At 51.2% G+C, this 22,123-nt stretch overlaps 1 protein-coding gene and 1 pseudogene across 2 annotated transcripts in view; both read left to right on the forward strand.

Annotated features, from left to right (window-relative positions):
• Window positions 1–12,786, forward strand: part of LOC118381924 (alpha-actinin-1-like) — a 76,856-nt pseudogene extending 64,070 nt beyond the window's left edge. Inside the window, exons 21-24 of the transcript XR_008091451.1 lie at window positions 8,479–8,559; window positions 9,729–9,794; window positions 10,247–10,405; window positions 11,579–12,786. The product of XR_008091451.1 is annotated as an alpha-actinin-1-like (transcript). The remainder of the gene's footprint in view (window positions 1–8,478; window positions 8,560–9,728; window positions 9,795–10,246; window positions 10,406–11,578) is intronic.
• Window positions 12,787–13,860: 1,074 nt separating this feature from the next.
• Window positions 13,861–22,123, forward strand: part of LOC127915769 (cytochrome c oxidase assembly protein COX16 homolog, mitochondrial) — a 40,359-nt gene continuing 32,096 nt past the window's right edge. The window contains exons 1-2 of the mRNA XM_052496202.1: window positions 13,861–14,036; window positions 14,533–14,610. Of these exons, the coding sequence (XP_052352162.1) occupies window positions 13,977–14,036; window positions 14,533–14,610 (138 nt within the window). The 5' untranslated portion in view covers window positions 13,861–13,976. The remainder of the gene's footprint in view (window positions 14,037–14,532; window positions 14,611–22,123) is intronic.

Raw genomic sequence — 22,123 nt, forward strand, 5'->3', positions numbered from 1 at the left:
CCCCTTATCAACCATCCCCAACCCCTTATCAACCATCCCCAACCCCTTATCAACCATCCCCAACCCCTTATCAACCATCCCCATCAAACCCCTTATCAACCATCCCCAAACCCCTTATCAACCATCCCCAACCCCTTATCAACCATCCCCAACCCCTTATCAACCATCCCCAACCCCTTATCAACCATCCCCAACCCATCCCCAACCCCTTATCAACCATCCCCAACCCCTTATCAACCCCAACCCCTTATCAACCATCCCCAACCCCTTATCAACCATCCCCAACCCCTTATCAACCATCCCCAACCCCTTATCAACCATCCCCAACCCCTTATCAACCATCCCCAACCCCTTATCAACCATCCCCAACCCCTTATCAACCATCCCCAACCCCTTATCAACCATCCCCAACCCCTTATCAACCATCCCCAACCCCTTATCAACCATCCCCAACCCCTTATCAACCATCCCCAACCCCTTATCAACCATCCCCAACCCCTTATCAACCATCCCCAACCCCTTATCAACCATCCCCAACCCCTTATCAACCATCCCCAACCCCTTATCAACCATCCCCAACCCCTTATCAACCATCCCCAACCCCTTATCAACCATCCCCATCCCATCTTTATCAACCATCCCCAACCTTATCAACCATCCCCAACCCCTTATCAACCATCCCAACCCCTTATCAACCATCCCCAACCCCTTATCAACCATCCCCAACCCCTTATCAACCATCCCCAACCCCTTACCCATCCCCAACCCCTTATCAACCATCCCCAACCCCTTATCAACCATCCCCAACCCCTTATCAACCATCCCCAACCCCTTATCAACCATCCCCAACCCCTTATCAACCATCAACCATCCCCCCCAACCCTTATCAACCATCCCCAATCCCCAACCCTTATCAACCATCCCCAACCCCTTATCAACCATCCCCAACCCCTTATCAACCATCCCCAACCCCTTAACCATCCCCAACCTCTTATCAACCATCCCCAACCCCTTATCAACCATCCCCAACCCCTTATCAACCATCCCCAACCCCTTATCAACCATCCCCAACCCCTTATCAACCATCCCCAACCCCTTATCAACCATCCCCAACCCTCTTATCAACCATCCCCAACCCCTTATCAACCATCCCCAACCCCTTATCAACCATCCCCAACCCCTTATCAACCATCCCCAACCCCTTATCAACCATCCCCAACCCCTTATCAACCATCCCCAACCCCTTATCAACCATCCCCAACCCCTTATCAACCACCCCCAACCCCTTATTAACCATCCCCAACCCTTATCAACCATCCCCCACCCCTTATCACCATCCCCAACCCCTTATCCACCATCCCCAACCCCTTATCAACCATCCCCAACCCCTTATCAACCATCCCCAACCCCTTATCAACCATCCCCAACCCCTTATCAACCATCCCCAACCCCTTATCAACCATCCCCAACCCCTTATCAACCATCCCCAACCCCTTATCAACCATCCCCAACCCCTTATCAACCATCCCCAACCCCTTATCAACCATCCCCAACCCCTTATCAACCATCCCCAACCCCTTATCAACCATCCCCAACCCCTTATCAACCATCCCCAACCCCTTATCAACCATCCCCAACCCCTTATCAACCATCCCCAACCCCTTATCAACCATCCCCAACCCCTTATCAACCATCCCCACCCTTATCCCCCCCAACCCCTTATCAACCATCCCCAACCCCTTATCAACCATCCCCAACCCCTTATCAACCATCCCCAACCCCTTATCAACCATCCCCAACCCCTTATCAACCATCCCCAACCCCTTATCAACCATCCCCAACCCCTTATCAACCATCCCCAACCCCTATCAACCATCCCCAACCCCTTATCAACCATCCCCAACCCCTTATCAACCATCCCCATCCTCTTATCAACCATCCCCAACCCCTTATCAACCATCCCCAACCCCTTATCAACCATCCCCAACCCCTTATCAACCATCCCCAACCCCTTATCAACCATCCCCAACCCCTTATCAACCATCCCCAACCCCTTATCAACCACCCCCTCCTATCCCCAACCCCTTATCAACCATCCCCAACCCCTTATCAACCATCCCCATCCCTTATCAACCATCCCCAACCCCTTATCAACCATCCCCAACCCCTTATCAACCATCCCCAACCCCTTATCAACCATCCCCAACCCCTTCTCCACCATCCCCAACCCCTTATCAACCCTCCCCAACCCCTTATCAACCATCCCCAACCCCTTATCAACCATCCCCAACCCCTTATCAACCATCCCCAACCCCTTATCAACCATCCCCAACCCCTTATCAACCATCCCCAACCCCTTATCAACCATCCCCAACCCCTTATCAACCATCCCCAACCCCTTATCAACCATCTCCAACCCCTTATCAACCATCCCCAACCCCTTATCAACCATCCCCAACCCCTTATCAACCATCCCCAACCCCTTATCAACCATCCCCAACCCCTTATCAACCACCCCCAACCCCTTATCAACCATCCCCAACCCCTTATCAACCATCCCCAACCCCTTATCAACCATCCCCAACCCCTTATCAACCATCCCCAACCCCTTATCAACCATCCCCAACCCCTTATCAACCACCCCCCCAACCCCTTATCAACCATCCCCAACCCCTTATCAACCATCCCCAACCCCTTATCAACCACCCCCCCAACCCCTTATCAACCATCCCCAACCCCTTATCAACCATCCCCAACCCCTTATCAACCATCCCCAACCCCTTATCAACCATCCCCAACCCCCCAACCCTTATCAACCACCCCCAACCCCTTATCAACCACCCCCAACCCCTTATCAACCATCCCCAACCCCTTATCAACCATCCCCAACCCCTTATCAACCATCCCCAACCCCTTATCAACCATCCCCAACCCCTTATCAACCATCCCCAACCCCTTATCAACCACCCCCAACCCCTTATCAACCATCCCCAACCCCTTATCAACCATCCCCAACCCCTTATCAACCACCCCCCCAACCCCTTATCAACCATCCCCAACCCCTTATCAACCATCCCCAACCCCTTATCAACCATCCCCAACCCCTTATCAACCACCCCCAACCCCTTATCAACCACCCCCAACCCCTTATCAACCACCCCCAACCCCTTATCAACCATCCCCAACCCCTTATCAACCATCCCCAACCCCTTATCAACCACCCCCCAACCCCTTATCAACCATCCCCAACCCCTTATCAACCACCCCCAACCCCTTATCAACCATCCCCAACCCCTTATCAACCATCCCCAACCCCTTATCAACCATCCCCAACCCCTTATCAACCATCCCCAACCCCTTATCAACCATCCCCAACCCCTTATCAACCATCCCCAACCCCTTACCAACCATCCCCAACCCCTTATCAACCATCCCAAACCCCTTATCAACCATCCCCAACCCCTTATCAACCATCCCAAACCCCTTATCAACCATCCCCAATCCCTTATCAACCATCCCAAACCCCTTATCAACCATCCCAAACCCATTATCAACCATCCCAAACACCTTATCAACCATCCCCTCCTATCCCCAACCCCTTATCAACCATCCCCTCCTATCCCCAACCCCTTATCAACCATCCCCTCCTATCACCAACCCCTTATCAACCATCCCCAACCCCTTATCAACCATCCCAAACCCCTTATCAACCATCCCCAATCCCTTATCAACCATCCCAAACCCCTTATCAACCATCCTCCTATCCCCAACCCCTTATCAACCATCCTCCTATCACCAACTCCTTATCAACCATCCCCTCCTATCACCAACCCCTTATCAACCATCCCCTCCTATCCCCAACCCCTTATCAACCATCCCCAACCCCTTATCAACCATCCCCTCCTATCCCCAACCCCTTATCAACCATCCCCTCCTATCCCCAACCCCTTATCAACCATCCCCTACTATCCCCAACCCCTTATCAACCATCCCCTCCTATCACCAACTCCTTATCAACCATCCTCCTATCCCCAACCCCTTATCAACCATCCCCTCCTATCCCCAACCCCTTATCAACCATCCCCTCCTATCCCCAACCCCTTATCAACCATCCCCTACTATCCCCAACCCCTTATCAACCATCCCCTCCTATCACCAACTCCTTATCAACCATCCCCTCCTATCCCCAACTCCTTATCAACCATCCCCAACCCCTTATCAACCATCCCCTCCTATCCCCAACCCCTTATCAACCATCCCCTCCTATCCCCAACCCCTTATCAACCATCCCCTCCTATCCCCAACCCCTTATCAACCATCCCCTCCTATCCCCAACCCCTTATCAACCATCCCTACTATCCCCAACCCTCATCAACCATCCCCTCCTATCCCCAACCCCTTATCAACCATCCCCTCCTATCCCCCACCCCTTATCAACCATCCCCACCTATCCCCAACCCCTTATCAACCATCCCCTACTATCCCCAACCCCTTATCAACCATCCCCTCCTATCCCCAACCCCTTATCAACCATCCCCTCCTATCCCCAACCCCTTATCAACCATCCTCCTATCCCCAACCCCTTATCAACCATCCCTACTATCCCAAACCCTTATCAACCATCCCCTCCTATCCCCAACCCCTCATCAACCATCCCCTCCTATCCCCAACCCCTTATCAACCATCCCCTCCTATCCCCAACCCCTTATCAACCATCCCCTACTATCCCCTACCCCTTATCAACCATCCTCCTATCCCCTACCCTTATCAACCATCCCCTCCTATCCCCAACCCCTTATCAACCATCCCTCCTATCCCCAACCCCTTATCAACCATCCCCAACCCCTTATCAACCATCCCCTACTATCCCCAACCCCTTATCAACCATCCCCTCCTATCCCCAACCCCTTATCAACCATCCCCTCCTATCCCCAACCCCTTATCAACCATCCCCTCCTATCCCCAACCCCTTATCAACCATCCCCTCCTATCCCCAACCCCTTATCAACCATCCCCTACTATCCCCAACCCCTTATCAACCATCCCCTCCTATCCCCAACCCCTCATCAACCATCCCCTCCTATCCCCAACCCCTTATCAACCATCCCCTCCTATCCCCAACCCCTTATCAACCATCCCCTACTATCCCAAACCCCTTATCAACCATCCCCTCCTATCCCCAACCCCTCATCAACCATCCCTCCTATCCCCAACCCCTTATCAACCATCCCCTCCTATCCCCAACCCTTATCAACCATCCCTACTATCCCCTACCCCTTATCAACCATCCCCTCCTATCCCCTACCCCTTATCAACCATCCCCTCCTATCCCCAACCCCTTATCAACCATCCCCTCCTATCCCCAACCCCTTATCAACCATCCCCTACTATCCCAAACCCCTTATCAACCATCCCCTCCTATCCCCAACCCCTTATCAACCATCCCCTCCTATCCCCAACCCCTTATCAACCATCCCCTCCTATCCCCAACCCCTCATCAACCATCCCCTCCTATCCCCAACCCCTTATCAACCATCCCCTCCTATCCCCAACCCCTTATCAACCATCCCCTCCTATCCCCAACCCCTTATCAACCATCCCCTCCTATCCCCAACCCCTTATCAACCATCCCCAACCCCTTATCAACCATCCCCTACTATCCCCAACCCCTTATCAACCATCCCCTCCTATCCCCAACCCCTTATCAACCATCCCCTCCTATCCCCAACCCCTTATCAACCATCCCCTCCTATCCCCAACCCCTTATCAACCATCCCCTCCTATCCCCAACCCCTTATCAACCATCCCCAACCCCTTATCAACCATCCCCTACTATCCCCAACTCCTTATCAACCATCCCCTCCTATCCCCAACCCCTTATCAACCATCCCCTCCTATCCCCAACCCCTTATCAACCATCCCCTCCTATCCCCAACCCCTTATCAACCATCCTCCTATCCCCAACCCCTTATCAACCATCCACCCCTACCCCCAACCCTTATCAACCATCCCTCCTATCCCCAACCCCTTATCAACCATCCCCTCCTATCCCCAACCCCTTATCAACCATCCTCCTATCCCCAACCCCTTATCAACCATCCTCCTATCCCCAACTCCTTATCAACCATCCCTCCTATCCCCAACCCCTTATCAACCATCCCTCCTATCCCCAACTCCTTATCAACCATCCCCTCCTATCCCCAACCCTTATCAACCATCCCCTACTATCCCCAACCCCTTATCAACCATCCCCTCCTATCCCCAACCCCTTATCAACCATCCCCTACTATCCCCAACCCCCTTATCAACCATCCCCAACCCCTTATCAACCATCCCCTCCTATCCCCAACCCCTTATCAACCATCCCCTCCTATCCCCAACCCCTTATCAACCATCCCCTACTATCCCCAACCCCTTATCAACCATCCCCTACTATCCCCTACCCCTTATCAACCATCCCCTCCTATCCCCTACCCCTTATCAACCATCCCCTCCTATCCCCAACCCCTTATCAACCATCCCCTCCTATCCCCAACCCTTATCAACCATCCCCAACCCCTTATCAACCATCCCCTCCTATCCCCAACCCCTTATCAACCATCCCCTCCTATCCCCAACCCCTTATCAACCATCCCCTCCTATCCCCAACCCCTTATCAACCATCCCCAACCCCTTATCAACCATCCCTCCTATCCCCAACCCCTTATCAACCATCCCTCCTATCCCCAACCCCTTATCAACCATCCCCAACCCCTTATCAACCATCCTCCTATCCCCAACCCTTATCAACCATCCCTCCTATCCCCAACCCCTTATCAACCATCCCCTACTATCCCCAACTCCTTATCAACCATCCCTCCTATCCCCAACCCCTTATCAACCATCCCCTCCTATCCCCAACCCCTTATCAACCATCCCCTCCTATCCCCAACTCCTTATCAACCATCCTCCTATCCCCAACCCCTTATCAACCATCCCCTACTATCCCCAACCCCTTATCAACCATCCTCCTATCCCCAACCCCTATCAACCATCCCCTCCTATCCCCAACCCCTTATCAACCATCCCTACTATCCCAAACCCCTTATCAACCATCCCCTCTATCCCCAACCCCTTATCAACCATCCCCTCCTATCCCCAACCCCTTATCAACCATCCCTCCTATCCCAACCCCTCATCAACCATCCCTCCTATCCCCAACCCCTTATCAACCATCCTCCTATCCCCAACCCCTTATCAACCATCCCCTCCTATCCCCAACCCCTTATCAACCATCCTCCTATCCCCAACCCCTTATCAACCATCCCCTCCTATCCCCAACCCCTTATCAACCATCCCCAACCCCTTATCAACCATCCCCTACTATCCCCAACCCCTTATCAACCATCCCCTCCTATCCCCAACCCCTTATCAACCATCCCTCCTATCCCCAACCCCTTATCAACCATCCCCTCCTATCCCCAACCCCTTATCAACCATCCTCCTATCCCCAACCCCTTATCAACCATCCCCTCCTATCCCCAACCCCTTATCAACCATCCCCAACCCCTTATCAACCATCCCCTACTATCCCCAACTCCTTATCAACCATCCTCCTATCCCCAACCCCTTATCAACCATCCCCTCCTATCCCCAACCCCTTATCAACCATCCCCTCCTATCCCCAACTCCTTATCAACCATCCCCTACTATCCCCAACCCCTTATCAACCATCCCCTCCTATCCCCAACCCCTTATCAACCATCCCCTACTATCCCCAACCCCTTATCAACCATCCCCTACTATCCCCAACTCCTTATCAACCATCCCCTCCTATCCCCAACCCCTTATCAACCATCCCCTCCTATCCCCAACCCCTTATCAACCATCCCCTACTATCCCCAACCCCTTATCAACCATCCCCTCCTATCCCCAACCCCTTATCAACCATCCCCTACTATCCCCAACCCCTTATCAACCATCCCCTCCTATCCCCAACCCCTTATCAACCATCCCCTCCTATCCCCAACCCCTTATCAACCATCCCCTACTATCCCCAACCCCTTATCAACCATCCCCTCCTATCACCAACTCCTTATCAACCATCCCCTACTATCCCCAACCCCTTATCAACCATCCCCTCCTATCCCCAACCCCTTATCAACCATCCCCTCCTATCCCCAACCCCTTATCAACCATCCCCTCCTATCCCCAACCCCTTATCAACCATCCCCTCCTATCCCCAACCCCTTATCAACCATCCCCTCCTATCACCAACTCCTTATCAACCATCCCCTCCTATCCCCAACCCCTTATCAACCATCCACCCCTACCCCCTCTCCCTCTGCATGACGCACACCCACCCTCGCCTACCCACCCCCGCCCTCTCCAATCCACCCTGCTCCTCCTGCCCACCCCCACTTCACGTGCACCTGGCCCACACTGGCCTTTGGTACCTGGCACACCTGGTTGGCACCCCCACTGCACCTGACACCCCAGGACCACTCAGGCACTCTGGGTGCTGAGGAGTTCAAGGCCTGCCTGATCAGCCTGGGCTTCGATATAGCCAACGATGCACAGGTACTGAGGTTAACAATGTTGGTTTGTTTTGTTCTCTTTCTTTCTCTACTCCACTCTACCTCCCTCTACTTCCCTCCAACCCCTTATCAACCACCCCCTACCCCTTATCAACCACCCCCCCTATCCCCAACCCCTTATCAACCATCCCCCCTACCCCTCTAACCTCCTCTACCCCCCTCTAACCTCCTCTACCTCCCTCTAACCCCCTCTACTCCTCTCTAACCCCCCCTACCTACTTCTAACCCTCTCTACTCCTCTCTACCTCCCTCTACTCCCCTCTACTCTCCTCTAACCCCATCTAACCTCCCTCTACTCTCCTCTAACCCCTCTAACCCCTCTACCTCCCCTTACCTCCTTCTACTCCCCCCTACCTCCATCTACTCTACCTCCCTCTACTCCTCTCTACCTCACTCTACTCCCCTCTACCTCTCTCTCTACTCCCCTCTACCTCTCTCTACTCCCCTCTACCTCTACCTCTCTCTCCTCTCCTCTACCTACCTCTACTCCCCTCTACCTACCTCTACTCCCCTCTACCTCTCTCTACTCTCCTCTACCTCTCTACTCCCCTCTACCTCTCTCTCTCCCCTCTACCTCTCTCTACTCCCCTCTACCTCTACCTCTACCTCCCTCTACTCTCCTCTACCTCCCTCTACTCTCCTCTACCTCTCTACTCCCCTCTACCTCTCTCTACTCCCCTCTACCTCTACCTCTCTCTCCTCTCCTCTACCTCCCTCTACTCTCCTCTACCTCTCTCTCCTCTCCTCTACCTCTATCTCCTCTCCTCTACCTCCCTCTCCTCCCCTCTACCTCTACCTCTCTCTCCTCTCCTCTACCTCTCTCTACTCCCCTCTACCTCTCTCTCCTCTCCTCTAACCACCTCTACTCCCCTCTACCTCCCTCTCCTCCCCTCTACCTCTACCTCTCTCTCCTCTCCTCTACCTCTCTCTACTCCCCTCTACCTCTCTCTCCTCACCTCTACCCCCTTACCTTTATTCTTCTGATTCTTCTTCTACCCCCTTCTTACTATCCTTCCTCCAATTTTCCTTTCGCAATGTCGTGTGACATCCCTCTCCTACTCTATTTTCCCCCTCAATACCTTTTATCACTTTTCAATCTTCTTCCTCGTTCGTTCCTCCTCTGTACTGTTTGTCCCTGTCTGATACCTGTAGAAGAAAACAGGGATGATGGAAGCTGAAGACTTCAAAACCTGCCTTATCTCCCTCGGTTACAACATGGTAAAGCCTAAACATCTGCTCCAATCCCTCCCTCAGTCAAGTATCCTCCTATGGTTACTTATACACGTGCCAAAATGTGTTGAGTCTGCCTTGTAGTCATTTGTGGAAACTGTTCACTTGTCTCTTCAAGATCAGTCTGCATTGAATTGGAAAAGAAATGATTCACCAATCATGATCACGTGTTGTAAAAACCAGAAAATCGTCTCTCGTCTCTGATTAACTGTATATTACTGTGTAAACATTCTAGTTTGTTTACTGTCTCTATAGCCTGGTCCCTGTCACATCTGTTTGTGCTGTCATACAATGACCATAGTTGGCAAGACAGCACAAACAGATCTGGAAACCAGGCTACGTCTCAAATGGCCCTACATAGTGCACAACTTTTGACCAGAGCCCAAAAGGGCCCCACAATGGTCCCCGTGGTGACGGTGTTCGTGGCTCCTGTCCAATAGGGTGAAGCAGAGTTCTCTCGCATCATGAGCATCGTGGATCCCAACCGGGTGGGCGTGGTCACGTTCCAGGCCTTCATAGACTTCATGTCCCGGGAGACGGCCGACACAGACACCGCTGACCAGGTCATGGCCTCCTTCAAGGTCCTGGCTGGGGACAAGGTACTCCTCCAACTAGACCAGGGATGGGCAACTTTGATAGGGGTGGGAGCCACAAAGAAAAATCTGAACTCATCATGAGGGGCCGCAGTGGCTTGTGGGTCTGTGTACCCACATCCATACACACACACATACAGTCAGAGCCGGCCCTAGCCCTTTGGCGGCCAAAATCGAAGTCTTGACAACGGAGAGTTTTAGAGTACATTTTCTGCAAATCTACACATTTTGCCATAAGGTAGAGACAAATATTTGCAGTTTTTAAAGGCCCAGTACAGTCAAAAAACTGATTTTCCTCCATTTTATATATATATTTCCACACTGAGGTTGGAATAATAGTCGGTCAGTATCAGTCAGTTGGTCAATCAATCAAGTGTATTCATAAAGCTCACTGAAAGCCAGTCTATGAATCGGTAGATCGGTTCTACGTGCTCTATTTCTATGCTTCCCGTTCTTAAGTTTTATTTTTGCATCTTACTTTTGGTTTTGTACACCAGCTTCAAACAGCTGAAAATACAATATTTTTGGTCATTGAAAATATATTTCACAGCGGCATAGGATGGTACAATGATTCTCTACATTCCTGAATGCTTGTTTTGTCACATAAACTAAAATTAGGCAAATTATTAGAATTTTTCCAATCAGGAAATGGCGGAGCAATTTTTGCTTATTGCACATTTAAGTAGGTACTTACTTTGGCCACTGCCAAATCTTGCTTAGGGCCCCCAAAAGAGGCCCCCTCGAGGCGTTTTTGTCTGATGAGCTTCCCTGATATTTTCCGGAACATTCCGATACCTTTCTGATGCATTCCAGTGACTTACTGCTGCAAACACACCTTTCCCATGTTTCCAAGTCATTTGAAACACATATACAAGTTATTAGACTTTACGAACATAGAAACTTGGTTTGCAGTTTCTGTGCCACAACAGGTATTTTTTTTATACATCTGTAATACTGGTAATTAGAATCTGTTGTTTGGTGTCAAGTTATATGGCTACATTTTGTATGATTTTATGATTGCTTACTAAAAAGCTATTGTTTACATTTTTTATTTATAAATACATAAACGTGTATTTGTTTGGCCCACGGCCAGCCACTGATTTTTATACCTTGGCCAAACGAGCCCAAAGGTTTGAGAACCCCTAGACTGTTCTTACCTTCTCGTTTCCCCTCCTTCAGAACTACATCCTGGCCGATGAGCTTCGTCGTGAGTTGCCTCCTGACCAGGCAGAGTACTGTATCGCCCGTATGGCTCCCTACGCCGGCCCCGACGCGATACCCGGTGCCCTCGACTACATGTCCTTCTCCACCGCACTCTACGGAGAGAGTGACCTCTGAGTGACCTTTGACCCCTAACATGTGAGGTCGCTCACCAGCCTACCTGCTCTTACCACCGCCCCCCGCAAGACCCTCCTACTGCTCCAACACCGCAGCTCTGCTCTAGCATAGGTGCCAGATCTGTTTGTGTTGTCTTACCCAACTCATCGTTGTCACGCCAGCTTAGCAAAACACAGATCTGGCATCAGGCTAGCCCTGCTCTACAACGCTCAAAACAGCACAGACAGATCTGGCATCAGGCTAGCCCTGCTCTACAACGCTCAAAACAGCACAGACAGATCTGGCATCAGGCTAGCCCTGCTCTACAATGCTCAAAACAGCACAGACAGATCTGGCATCAGGCTAGCCCTGCTCTACAACGCTCATAACAGCACAGACAAATCTGGCATCAGGCTAGCCCTGCTCTACAATGCTCATAACAGCACAGACAAATCTGGCATCAGGCTAGCCCTGCTCTACAACGCTCAAAACAGCACAGACAGATCTGGCATCAGGCTAGCCCTGCTCTACAATGCTCATAACAGCACAGACAAATCTGGCGTCAGGCTAGCCCTGCTCTATAATGCTAACATGTTTTTTCTATGTTCCTGGCCTTACCTTATATGTCATAATCATCTTGTCTGCCCCCCCTCCCCCCTCCTTCCTTTTCCACTCATTCCCCCCTCCGCCAACCCCTTTACTGGTGTAGGCTGAAGTTGCCCATTGATGCTGATCTGGGGTCAGTTTAGCACTTTCCCCACTCTAGTAGTTAGTTAGGATTGAGGGAGTGAAAGCTGATCCTAGATCTGTACCCAAGGGAAACTTCACCCCCGGACGGAGAGCCCCTTCCCTCCCTCATACTTTGTCTCAGTTGGACTTGCTTCCCATGCAGCAACACTCTCCAGGTTTACAAAAAGGGAGAGAAATGTGTTTTTATTTTTCTTGTTATTGTTTTTCTTCATAAAATGAATAAAGCTAACATATTTTATTATACAGAACAAAAAAAGGTATTTTTCTTCACCTGCTAAAAAAAAAAGAAACAACAATTGAAATAAAGATAAATTGCTATACTTGGTCCTTAATTTACCCATCTTTTTCTCCTTTGATAAGTACACAGTGACATTAATAACCGATGACGTTTATTGTGTCTGTGATGAAACTATATGTGATATTCAAAATGAACTATCTCCAGCAAAAGTATGACATTGTGAAGCGATGCTGCAGAACATAAGACAATATCAAGCTGGAAAGTAGCTTTAGGTGCAGGTGTAATATGGTTCAATTTGGCACGAGGGGTTTGTGGTATATGGCCAATATACCACGGCTAAGGGCTGTTCTTAGTTACGACGCAACGCGGAGTGCCTGGATACAACCATTAACCGTGGTATATTGGCCATATATCACAAACCCCTGAGGTGTCTTATTGCTATTATCAACTGGTTACCAACGTAATTAGAGGAGTAAAAATACATGTTTTGTCATAGCCGTGGTATACGGTCTCATATACCACGGCTGTCAGCCAATCAGTATTCAGGGCCAGAACCACCCAGTTTATAATAAAAATGAATGGTAGCTGGGGTGATAGACTGGATGTAGATTGGCTATAGGGCAATGCTGAGGATACAAGAGGAATATGCAATATCATATTCTGACATTTGAGCCCTGGGAGGTTATATACCCAAGTTCAGTCCACCCTGCTAGCAGGAAGTAGTTCTATTACTTGGTGTTTGAGAAGAATCCAGTTCCTGTACAGCGTTTTCTTTGGGCCGCTGGTCGTCTGCCAGAGGAAGATCGAAGAATGGATTCAGAGGCTGATGAAGAAGAGACTGCGGAGAAGAGCATATTCATTTCCTTGATTCACTTACATATTTATGTTGAATTCTGTAATCAAATTACAGTAATATGGACAATGGAAGAAATTAAATAAGTGGGTTTGGCATGTTATTTAGATCAATGTTCTTTACAGAAACATGTAGCTAATGTGGGGCTTTTTTTCTTCTAAATATAACATGAGACTAAAGTAATATGCCAACATATCTCATACATATGACCAATAATTAATCAGCCAAAATCATACAAATAACACTGCTTCAGTGTTTCTACCTCTGTCACCACCACATGCGGAACTAAAAATGGGAGTTTATGAAACATCCGGGAATTATAGGGAGTAGGACGACTCGTAAGTGCGTCCGACTGAATTCACCTTCCGCAGTGAACAACAAGTAACATGGGGTTGTAGCGTTATCTGGGTCGAATAATCATGTTGACCTTCAAAGCATTACAGAGGAACAAAACCCTTAAATATGGAGTTCCCATGTTGGTGAGTCATAGGTTTGATACTGTCTTTTTCAGTTTCGTGGCGAGACTTTTTGCTCGCCAGAGAGAAGGTAGCTAGCTTAGCTATCAGTGGCTGTTAGCTTATTAGCTAAAGTTGACTACATGAACTAGATAGCAGCTTGAGCATTAGCATCAACATGTAGGCTACAAACACGAAGAACAGTCATTTATAAAATCCGATCAATTAAATCATAGCTAGCTAGTTACGTGGTTTCGTGCCGTTAGCTGCTGAAGCGACTGACAAAACACAAGCCAATCTCCAAACAATGAAAGTACAAGACATCATGTTCAATAGATTAGTTAACTAGAAGCACTAATAAATCGTCCGTCCTCTTGTTTAAACACAAAACTGCATATTCATCCCTGACAACATACAATTTTAGTTTCAATAGTTAGCGCAGTCAGAGATAGTATGAATGTACTGTATATTGATGACAAATGCCTCATTATGAAACCAATTTATGGATTCTGTTTCTAAGTTGCTGGTAGTGGGAGGTTCCTTTGGGCTCCGGGAGTTCACACAGATCCGCTACGATGCTCAGAAGATCATGAAGAAGGTAAAAGCAGCTGATCCAGCATAATGAAATCAACACTGTGTCCTCTGAAATGTATGAAAAACTGCCGTAGACACTGTGAAGAGGAGACCAACAGAACAGACAGGCAGTATGAGCCATCCTGAGGCGCTGAGGAGTATAACTCCCTTACAGTCCTCAGAGGTTATTTGATTCCTCAGCAATATCTTATATTCTAGAGGTATCAATTACCTTTTTATAATATAAAATGTATTTTTTACGTATACAATTTTACCCGTTCACATGTATGCATGTGCGTGTGTGTGTGTGAACGTTTGACTGATGATTTGATGGCACTGTGGCACCGGCACTGAGTGTTCTGCTGTAGCCCTACCCGGTAGACAGATTACCGCTCATGAGAGAGTCAGTCACGACACAGGTACGCTAGATCTTTTAGTTGTCAAAATAGCACAATGTTATCAGTGCTGCCCTCTAGGACTGAAATCGGTACATTATGTGACAGAACCATTATACCTCTATGCAGCTGGATATGCTATATACCACCTATCACTAACTAGTATCTTTGATGGAGAAAAAAAAACAGTGCTCTTATATGAATAGCTATGATGATAAAATGACACCCTATACCCTGGTTACCAAATGACCCCCTATTCCCTGGTTACCAAATGACCCCCTATTCCCTGGTTACCAAATTACCCCCTATTCCCTGGTTACCAAATGACCCCCTATTCCCTGGTTACCAAATGACCCCCTATTCCCTGGTTACCAAATGACCCCCTATTCCCTGGTTACCAAATGACCCCCTATTCCCTGGATACCAAATTACACACTATTCCCTGGATACCAAATGACCCCCTATTCCCTGGATACCAAATGACACACTATTCCCTGGATACCAAATGACACACTATTCCCTGGATACCAAATGACACACTATTCCCTGGATACCAAATGACACACTATTCCCTGGTTACCAAATGAACCTCTAAACCCTGGGTCTCAGCAGTGACAGCCTCCTTCTAAACCCTGGGTCTCCCTCTAAACCCTGAGCCTCAGCAGTGACAGTCTCCCTCTAAACCCTGGGTCTCCCTCTAAACCCTGGGCCTCAGCAGTGACAGTCTCCCTCTAAACCCTGGGTCTCCCTCTAAACCCTGGGCCTCAGAAGTGACAGTCTCCCTCTAAACCCCGGGTCTCACTCTAAACCCTGGGCCTCAGCAGTAACAGTCTCACTCTAAACCCTGGGCCTCAGCAGTGACAGTCGCCCTCTAAACCCTGGGCCTCAGCAGTGACAGTCTGCCTCTAAACCCTGGGCCTCAGCAGTAACAGTCTCCTTCTAAACCCTGGGTCTCACTCTAAACCCTGGGCCTCAGCAGTAACAGTCTCCGTCTAAACATTGGGCCTCGGGCAGTGACAGTCTCCCTCTAAACCCTGGGCTTCAGCAGTAACAGTCTCCCTCTAAACCCTGGGCCTCAGCAGTAACAGTCTCCCTCTAAACCCTGGGCCTCAGCAGTAACAGTTTCCCTCTAAACATTGGGCCTCAGCAGTAACAGTCTCCTTCTAAACCCTGGGTCTCACTCTAAACCCTGGGCCTCAGCAGTAACAGTCTCCGTCTAAACATTGGGCCTCGGGCAGTGACAGTCTCCCTCTAAACCCTGGGCTTCAGCAGTAACAGTCTCCCTCTAAACCCTGGGCCTCAGCAGTGACCGCCTCCCTCTAAACCCTGAGTCTCACTCTAAACCTTGGGCCTCAGCAGTGACAGTCTCACTCTAAACCCTGGGCTTCAGCAGTGACAGTCTCACTCTAAACCCTGGGCCTCAGCAGTGACAGTCTCCCTCTAAACCCTTGGTCTCCCTCTAAACCCTGGGCCTCAGCAGTAACAGTCTCCCTCTAAAGCCTGGGCCTCAGCAGTAACAGTCTCCCTCTAAACCCTGGGTCTCACTCTAAATCCTGGGCCTCAGCAGTAACAGTCTCCCTCTAAACCCTGGGTCTCACTCTAAACCCTGGGCCTCAGCAGTAACAGTTTCCCTCTAAACATTGGGCCTCAGCAGTGACAGTCTCCCTCTAAACCCTGGGCCTCAGCAGTGACAGCCTCCCTCTAAACCCTGGGCCTCAGCAGTGACAGTCTCCCTCTAAACCCTGGGCCTCAGCAGTGACAGTGTCCCACTAAACCCTGGGCCTCAGCAGTGACAGTCTCCCTCTAAACCCTGGGTCTCACTCTAAACCCTGGGCCTCAACAGTGACAGTCTCCCTCTAAACCCTGGGCCTCAGCAGTGACAGTCTCCCTCTAAACCCTGGGACTCAGCAGTGACAGTCTCCCTCTAAACCCTGGGCCTCAGTAGTGACAGTCTCCCTCTTAACCCTGGGCCTCAGCAGTGACACTCTTCCTCTAAACCCTGGGTCTCAGCAGTGACAGTCTCCCTCTAAACCCTGGGCCTCAACAGTGACAGTCTCCCTCAACCCTGGGCCTCAGCAGTGACAGTCTCCCTCTAAACTCTGGGTCTCACTTTAAACCCTGGGCCTCAGCAGTGACAGTCGCCCTCTAAACCCTGGGCCTCAGCAGTGACAGTCTGCCTCTAAACCCTGGGCCTCAGCAGTAACAGTCTCCTTCTAAACCCTGGGTCTCACTCTAAACCCTGGGCCTCAGCAGTAACAGTCTCCGTCTAAACCCTGGGCCTCAGCAGTAACAGTCTCCCTCTAAACCCTGGGCCTCAGCAGTAACAGTTTCCCTCTAAACATTGGGCCTCAGCAGTGACAGTCTCCCTCTAAACCCTGGGCCTCAGCAGTGACCGCCTCCCTCTAAACCCTGAGTCTCACTCTAAACCTTGGGCCTCAGCAGTGACAGTCTCACTCTAAACCCTGGGCTTCAGCAGTGACAGTCTCACTCTAAACCCTGGGCCTCAGCAGTGACAGTCTCCCTCTAAACCCTTGGTCTCCCTCTAAACCCTGGGCCTCAGCAGTAACAGTCTCCCTCTAAACCCTGGGCCTCAGCAGTAACAGTCTCCCTCTAAACCCTGAGCCTCAGCAGTAACAGTTTCCCTCTAAACATTGGGCCTCAGCAGTGACAGTCTCCCTCTAAACCCTGGGCCTCAGCAGTGACCGCCTCCCTCTAAACCCTGAGTCTCACTCTAAACCTTGGGCCTCAGCAGTGACAGTCTCACTCTAAACCCTGGGCTTCAGCAGTGACAGTCTCACTCTAAACCCTGGGCCTCAGCAGTGACAGTCTCCCTCTAAACCCTTGATCTCCCTCTAAACCCTGGGCCTCAGCAGTAACAGTCTCCCTCTAAAGCCTGGGCCTCAGCAGTAACAGTCTCCCTCTAAACCCTGGGTCTCACTCTAAACCCTGGGCCTCAGCAGTAACAGTCTCCCTCTAAACCCTGGGTCTCACTCTAAACCCTGGGCCTCAGCAGTAACAGTTTCCCTCTAAACATTGGGCCTCAGCAGTGACAGTCTCCCTCTAAACCCTGGGCCTCAGCAGTGACAGCCTCCCTCTAAACCCTGGGCCTCAGCAGTGACAGTCTCCCTCTAAACCCTGGGCCTCAGCAGTGACAGTGTCCCACTAAACCCTGGGCCTCAGCAGTGACAGTCTCCCTCTAAACCCTGGGTCTCACTCTAAACCCTGGGCCTCAACAGTGACAGTCTCCCTCTAAACCCTGGGCCTCAGCAGTGACAGTCTCCCTCTAAACCCTGGCACTCAGCAGTGACAGTCTCCCTCTAAACCCTGGGCCTCAGTAGTGACAGTCTCCCTCTTAACCCTGGGCCTCAGCAGTGACACTCTTCCTCTAAACCCTGGGTCTCAGCAGTGACAGTCTCCCTCTAAACCCTGGGCCTCAACAGTGACAGTCTCCCTCAACCCTGGGCCTCAGCAGTAACAGTCTCCCTCTAAACATTGGGCCTCAGCAGTGACAGTCTCCCTCTAAACTCTGGGTCTCACTTTAAACCCTGGGCCTCAGCAGTGACAGTCTCCCTCTAAACCCTGGGCATCAGCAGTAACAGTCTCCCTCTAAACATTGGGCCTCAGCAGTGACAGTCTCCCTCTAAACTATGGGTCTCACTCTAAACCCTGGGCCTCAGCAGTGACAGTCTCCCTCTAAACATTGGGCCTCAGCAGTAACAGTCTCCCTCTAAACATTGGGCCTCAGCAGTGGCAGTCTCCCTCTAAACCCTGGGTCTCACTCTAAACCCTGGGCCTCAGCAGTGACAGTCTCCCTCTAAACCCTGGGCCTCAGCAGTGACAGTCTGCCTCTAAACCCTGGGCCTCAGCAGTACTAGTCTCCCTCTAAACCCTGGGCCTCAGCAGTAACAGTCTCCTTCTAAACCCTGGGTCTCACTCTAAACCCTGGGCCTCAGCAGTAACAGTCTCCCTCTAAACATTGGGCCTCGGCAGTGACAGTCTCCCTCTAAACCCTGGGCCTCAGCAGTGACAGCCTCCCTCTAAACCCTGGGTCTCCCTCTAAACCCTGGGCCTCAGAAGTGACAGTCTCCCTCTAAACCCCGGGTCTCACTCTAAACCCTGGGCCTCAGCAGTAACAGTCTCACTCTAAACCCTGGGCCTCAGCAGTGACAGTCGCCCTCTAAACCCTGGGTCTCCCTCTAAACCCTGGGCCTCAGCAGTGACAGTCTCCCTCTAAACCCTGGGTCTCCCTCTAAACCCTGGGCCTCAGAAGTGACAGTCTCCCTCTAAACCCCGGGTCTCACTCTAAACCCTGGGCCTCAGCAGTAACAGTCTCACTCTAAACCCTGGGCCTCAGCAGTGACAGTCGCCCTCTAAACCCTGGGCCTCAGCAGTGACAGTCTGCCTCTAAACCCTGGGCCTCAGCAGTAACAGTCTCCTTCTAAACCCTGGGTCTCACTCTAAACCCTGGGCCTCAGCAGTAACAGTCTCCGTCTAAACATTGGGCCTCGGGCAGTGACAGTCTCCCTCTAAACCCTGGGCTTCAGCAGTAACAGTCTCCCTCTAAACCCTGGGCCTCAGCAGTAACAGTCTCCCTCTAAACCCTGGGCCTCAGCAGTAACAGTTTCCCTCTAAACATTGGGCCTCAGCAGTAACAGTCTCCTTCTAAACCCTGGGTCTCACTCTAAACCCTGGGCCTCAGCAGTAACAGTCTCCGTCTAAACATTGGGCCTCGGGCAGTGACAGTCTCCCTCTAAACCCTGGGCTTCAGCAGTAACAGTCTCCCTCTAAACCCTGGGCCTCAGCAGTGACCGCCTCCCTCTAAACCCTGAGTCTCACTCTAAACCTTGGGCCTCAGCAGTGACAGTCTCACTCTAAACCCTGGGCTTCAGCAGTGACAGTCTCACTCTAAACCCTGGGCCTCAGCAGTGACAGTCTCCCTCTAAACCCTTGGTCTCCCTCTAAACCCTGGGCCTCAGCAGTAACAGTCTCCCTCTAAAGCCTGGGCCTCAGCAGTAACAGTCTCCCTCTAAACCCTGGGTCTCACTCTAAATCCTGGGCCTCAGCAGTAACAGTCTCCCTCTAAACCCTGGGTCTCACTCTAAACCCTGGGCCTCAGCAGTAACAGTTTCCCTCTAAACATTGGGCCTCAGCAGTGACAGTCTCCCTCTAAACCCTGGGCCTCAGCAGTGACAGCCTCCCTCTAAACCCTGGGCCTCAGCAGTGACAGTCTCCCTCTAAACCCTGGGCCTCATCAGTGACAGTGTCCCACTAAACCCTGGGCCTCAGCAGTGACAGTCTCCCTCTAAACCCTGGGTCTCACTCTAAACCCTGGGCCTCAACAGTGACAGTCTCCCTCTAAACCCTGGGCCTCAGCAGTGACAGTCTCCCTCTAAACCCTGGGCCTCAGTAGTGACAGTCTCCCTCTTAACCCTGGGCCTCAGCAGTGACACTCTTCCTCTAAACCCTGGGTCTCAGCAGTGACAGTCTCCCTCTAAACCCTGGGCCTCAACAGTGACAGTCTCCCTCAACCCTGGGCCTCAGCAGTGACAGTCTCCCTCTAAACTCTGGGTCTCACTTTAAACCCTGGGCCTCAGCAGTGACAGTCGCCCTCTAAACCCTGGGCCTCAGCAGTGACAGTCTGCCTCTAAACCCTGGGCCTCAGCAGTAACAGTCTCCTTCTAAACCCTGGGTCTCACTCTAAACCCTGGGCCTCAGCAGTAACAGTCTCCGTCTAAACATTGGGCCTCGGGCAGTGACAGTCTCCCTCTAAACCCTGGGCTTCAGCAGTAACAGTCTCCCTCTAAACCCTGGGCCTCAGCAGTAACAGTCTCCCTATAAACCCTGGGCCTCAGCAGTAACAGTTTCCCTCTAAACATTGGGCCTCAGCAGTGACAGTCTCCCTCTAAACCCTGGGCCTCAGCAGTGACCGCCTCCCTCTAAACCCTGAGTCTCACTCTAAACCTTGGGCCTCAGCAGTGACAGTCTCACTCTAAACCCTGGGCTTCAGCAGTGACAGTCTCACTCTAAACCCTGGGCCTCAGCAGTGACAGTCTCCCTCTAAACCCTTGGTCTCCCTCTAAACCCTGGGCCTCAGCAGTAACAGTCTCCCTCTAAAGCCTGGGCCTCAGCAGTAACAGTCTCCCTCTAAACCCTGGGTCTCACTCTAAACCCTGGGCCTCAGCAGTAACAGTCTCCCTCTAAACCCTGGGTCTCACTCTAAACCCTGGGCCTCAGCAGTAACAGTTTCCCTCTAAACATTGGGCCTCAGCAGTGACAGTCTCCCTCTAAACCCTGGGCCTCAGCAGTGACAGCCTCCCTCTAAACCCTGGGCCTCAGCAGTGACAGTCTCCTCTAAACCCTGGGCCTCAGCAGTGACAGTGTCCCACTAAACCCTGGGCCTCAGCAGTGACAGTCTCCCTCTAAACCCTGGGTCTCACTCTAAACCCTGGGCCTCAACAGTGACAGTCTCCCTCTAAACCCTGGGCCTCAGCAGTGACAGTCTCCCTCTAAACCCTGGGACTCAGCAGTGACAGTCTCCCTCTAAACCCTGGGCCTCAGTAGTGACAGTCTCCCTCTTAACCCTGGGCCTCAGCAGTGACACTCTTCCTCTAAACCCTGGGTCTCAGCAGTGACAGTCTCCCTCTAAACCCTGGGCCTCAGCAGTGACAGTCTCCCTCTAAACTCTGGGTCTCACTTTAAACCCTGGGCCTCAGCAGTGACAGTCTCCCTCTAAACCCTGGGCATCAGCAGTAACAGTCTCCCTCTAAACATTGGGCCTCAGCAGTGGCAGTCTCCCTCTAAACCCTGGGTCTCACTCTAAACCCTGGGCCTCAGCAGTAACAGTCTCCCTCTAAACCCTGGGCCTCAGCAGTGACAGTCTGCCTCTAAACCCTGGGCCTTAGCAGTACTAGTCTCCCTCTAAACCCTGGGCCTCAGCAGTAACAGTCTCCTTCTAAACCCTGGGTCTCACTCTAAACCCTGGGCCTCAGCAGTAACAGTCTCCCTCTAAACATTGGGCCTCGGCAGTGACAGTCTCCCTCTAAACCCTGGGCCTCAGCAGTGACAGCCTCCCTCTAAACCCTGGGTCTCACTCTAAGCCCTAGGCCTCAGCAGTAACAGTCTCCCTCTAAACCCTGGGCCTCA

This window comes from Oncorhynchus keta, chromosome 35 (assembly GCF_023373465.1).
Source record: "Oncorhynchus keta strain PuntledgeMale-10-30-2019 chromosome 35, Oket_V2, whole genome shotgun sequence".
NCBI lineage: Eukaryota > Metazoa > Chordata > Actinopteri > Salmoniformes > Salmonidae > Oncorhynchus > Oncorhynchus keta.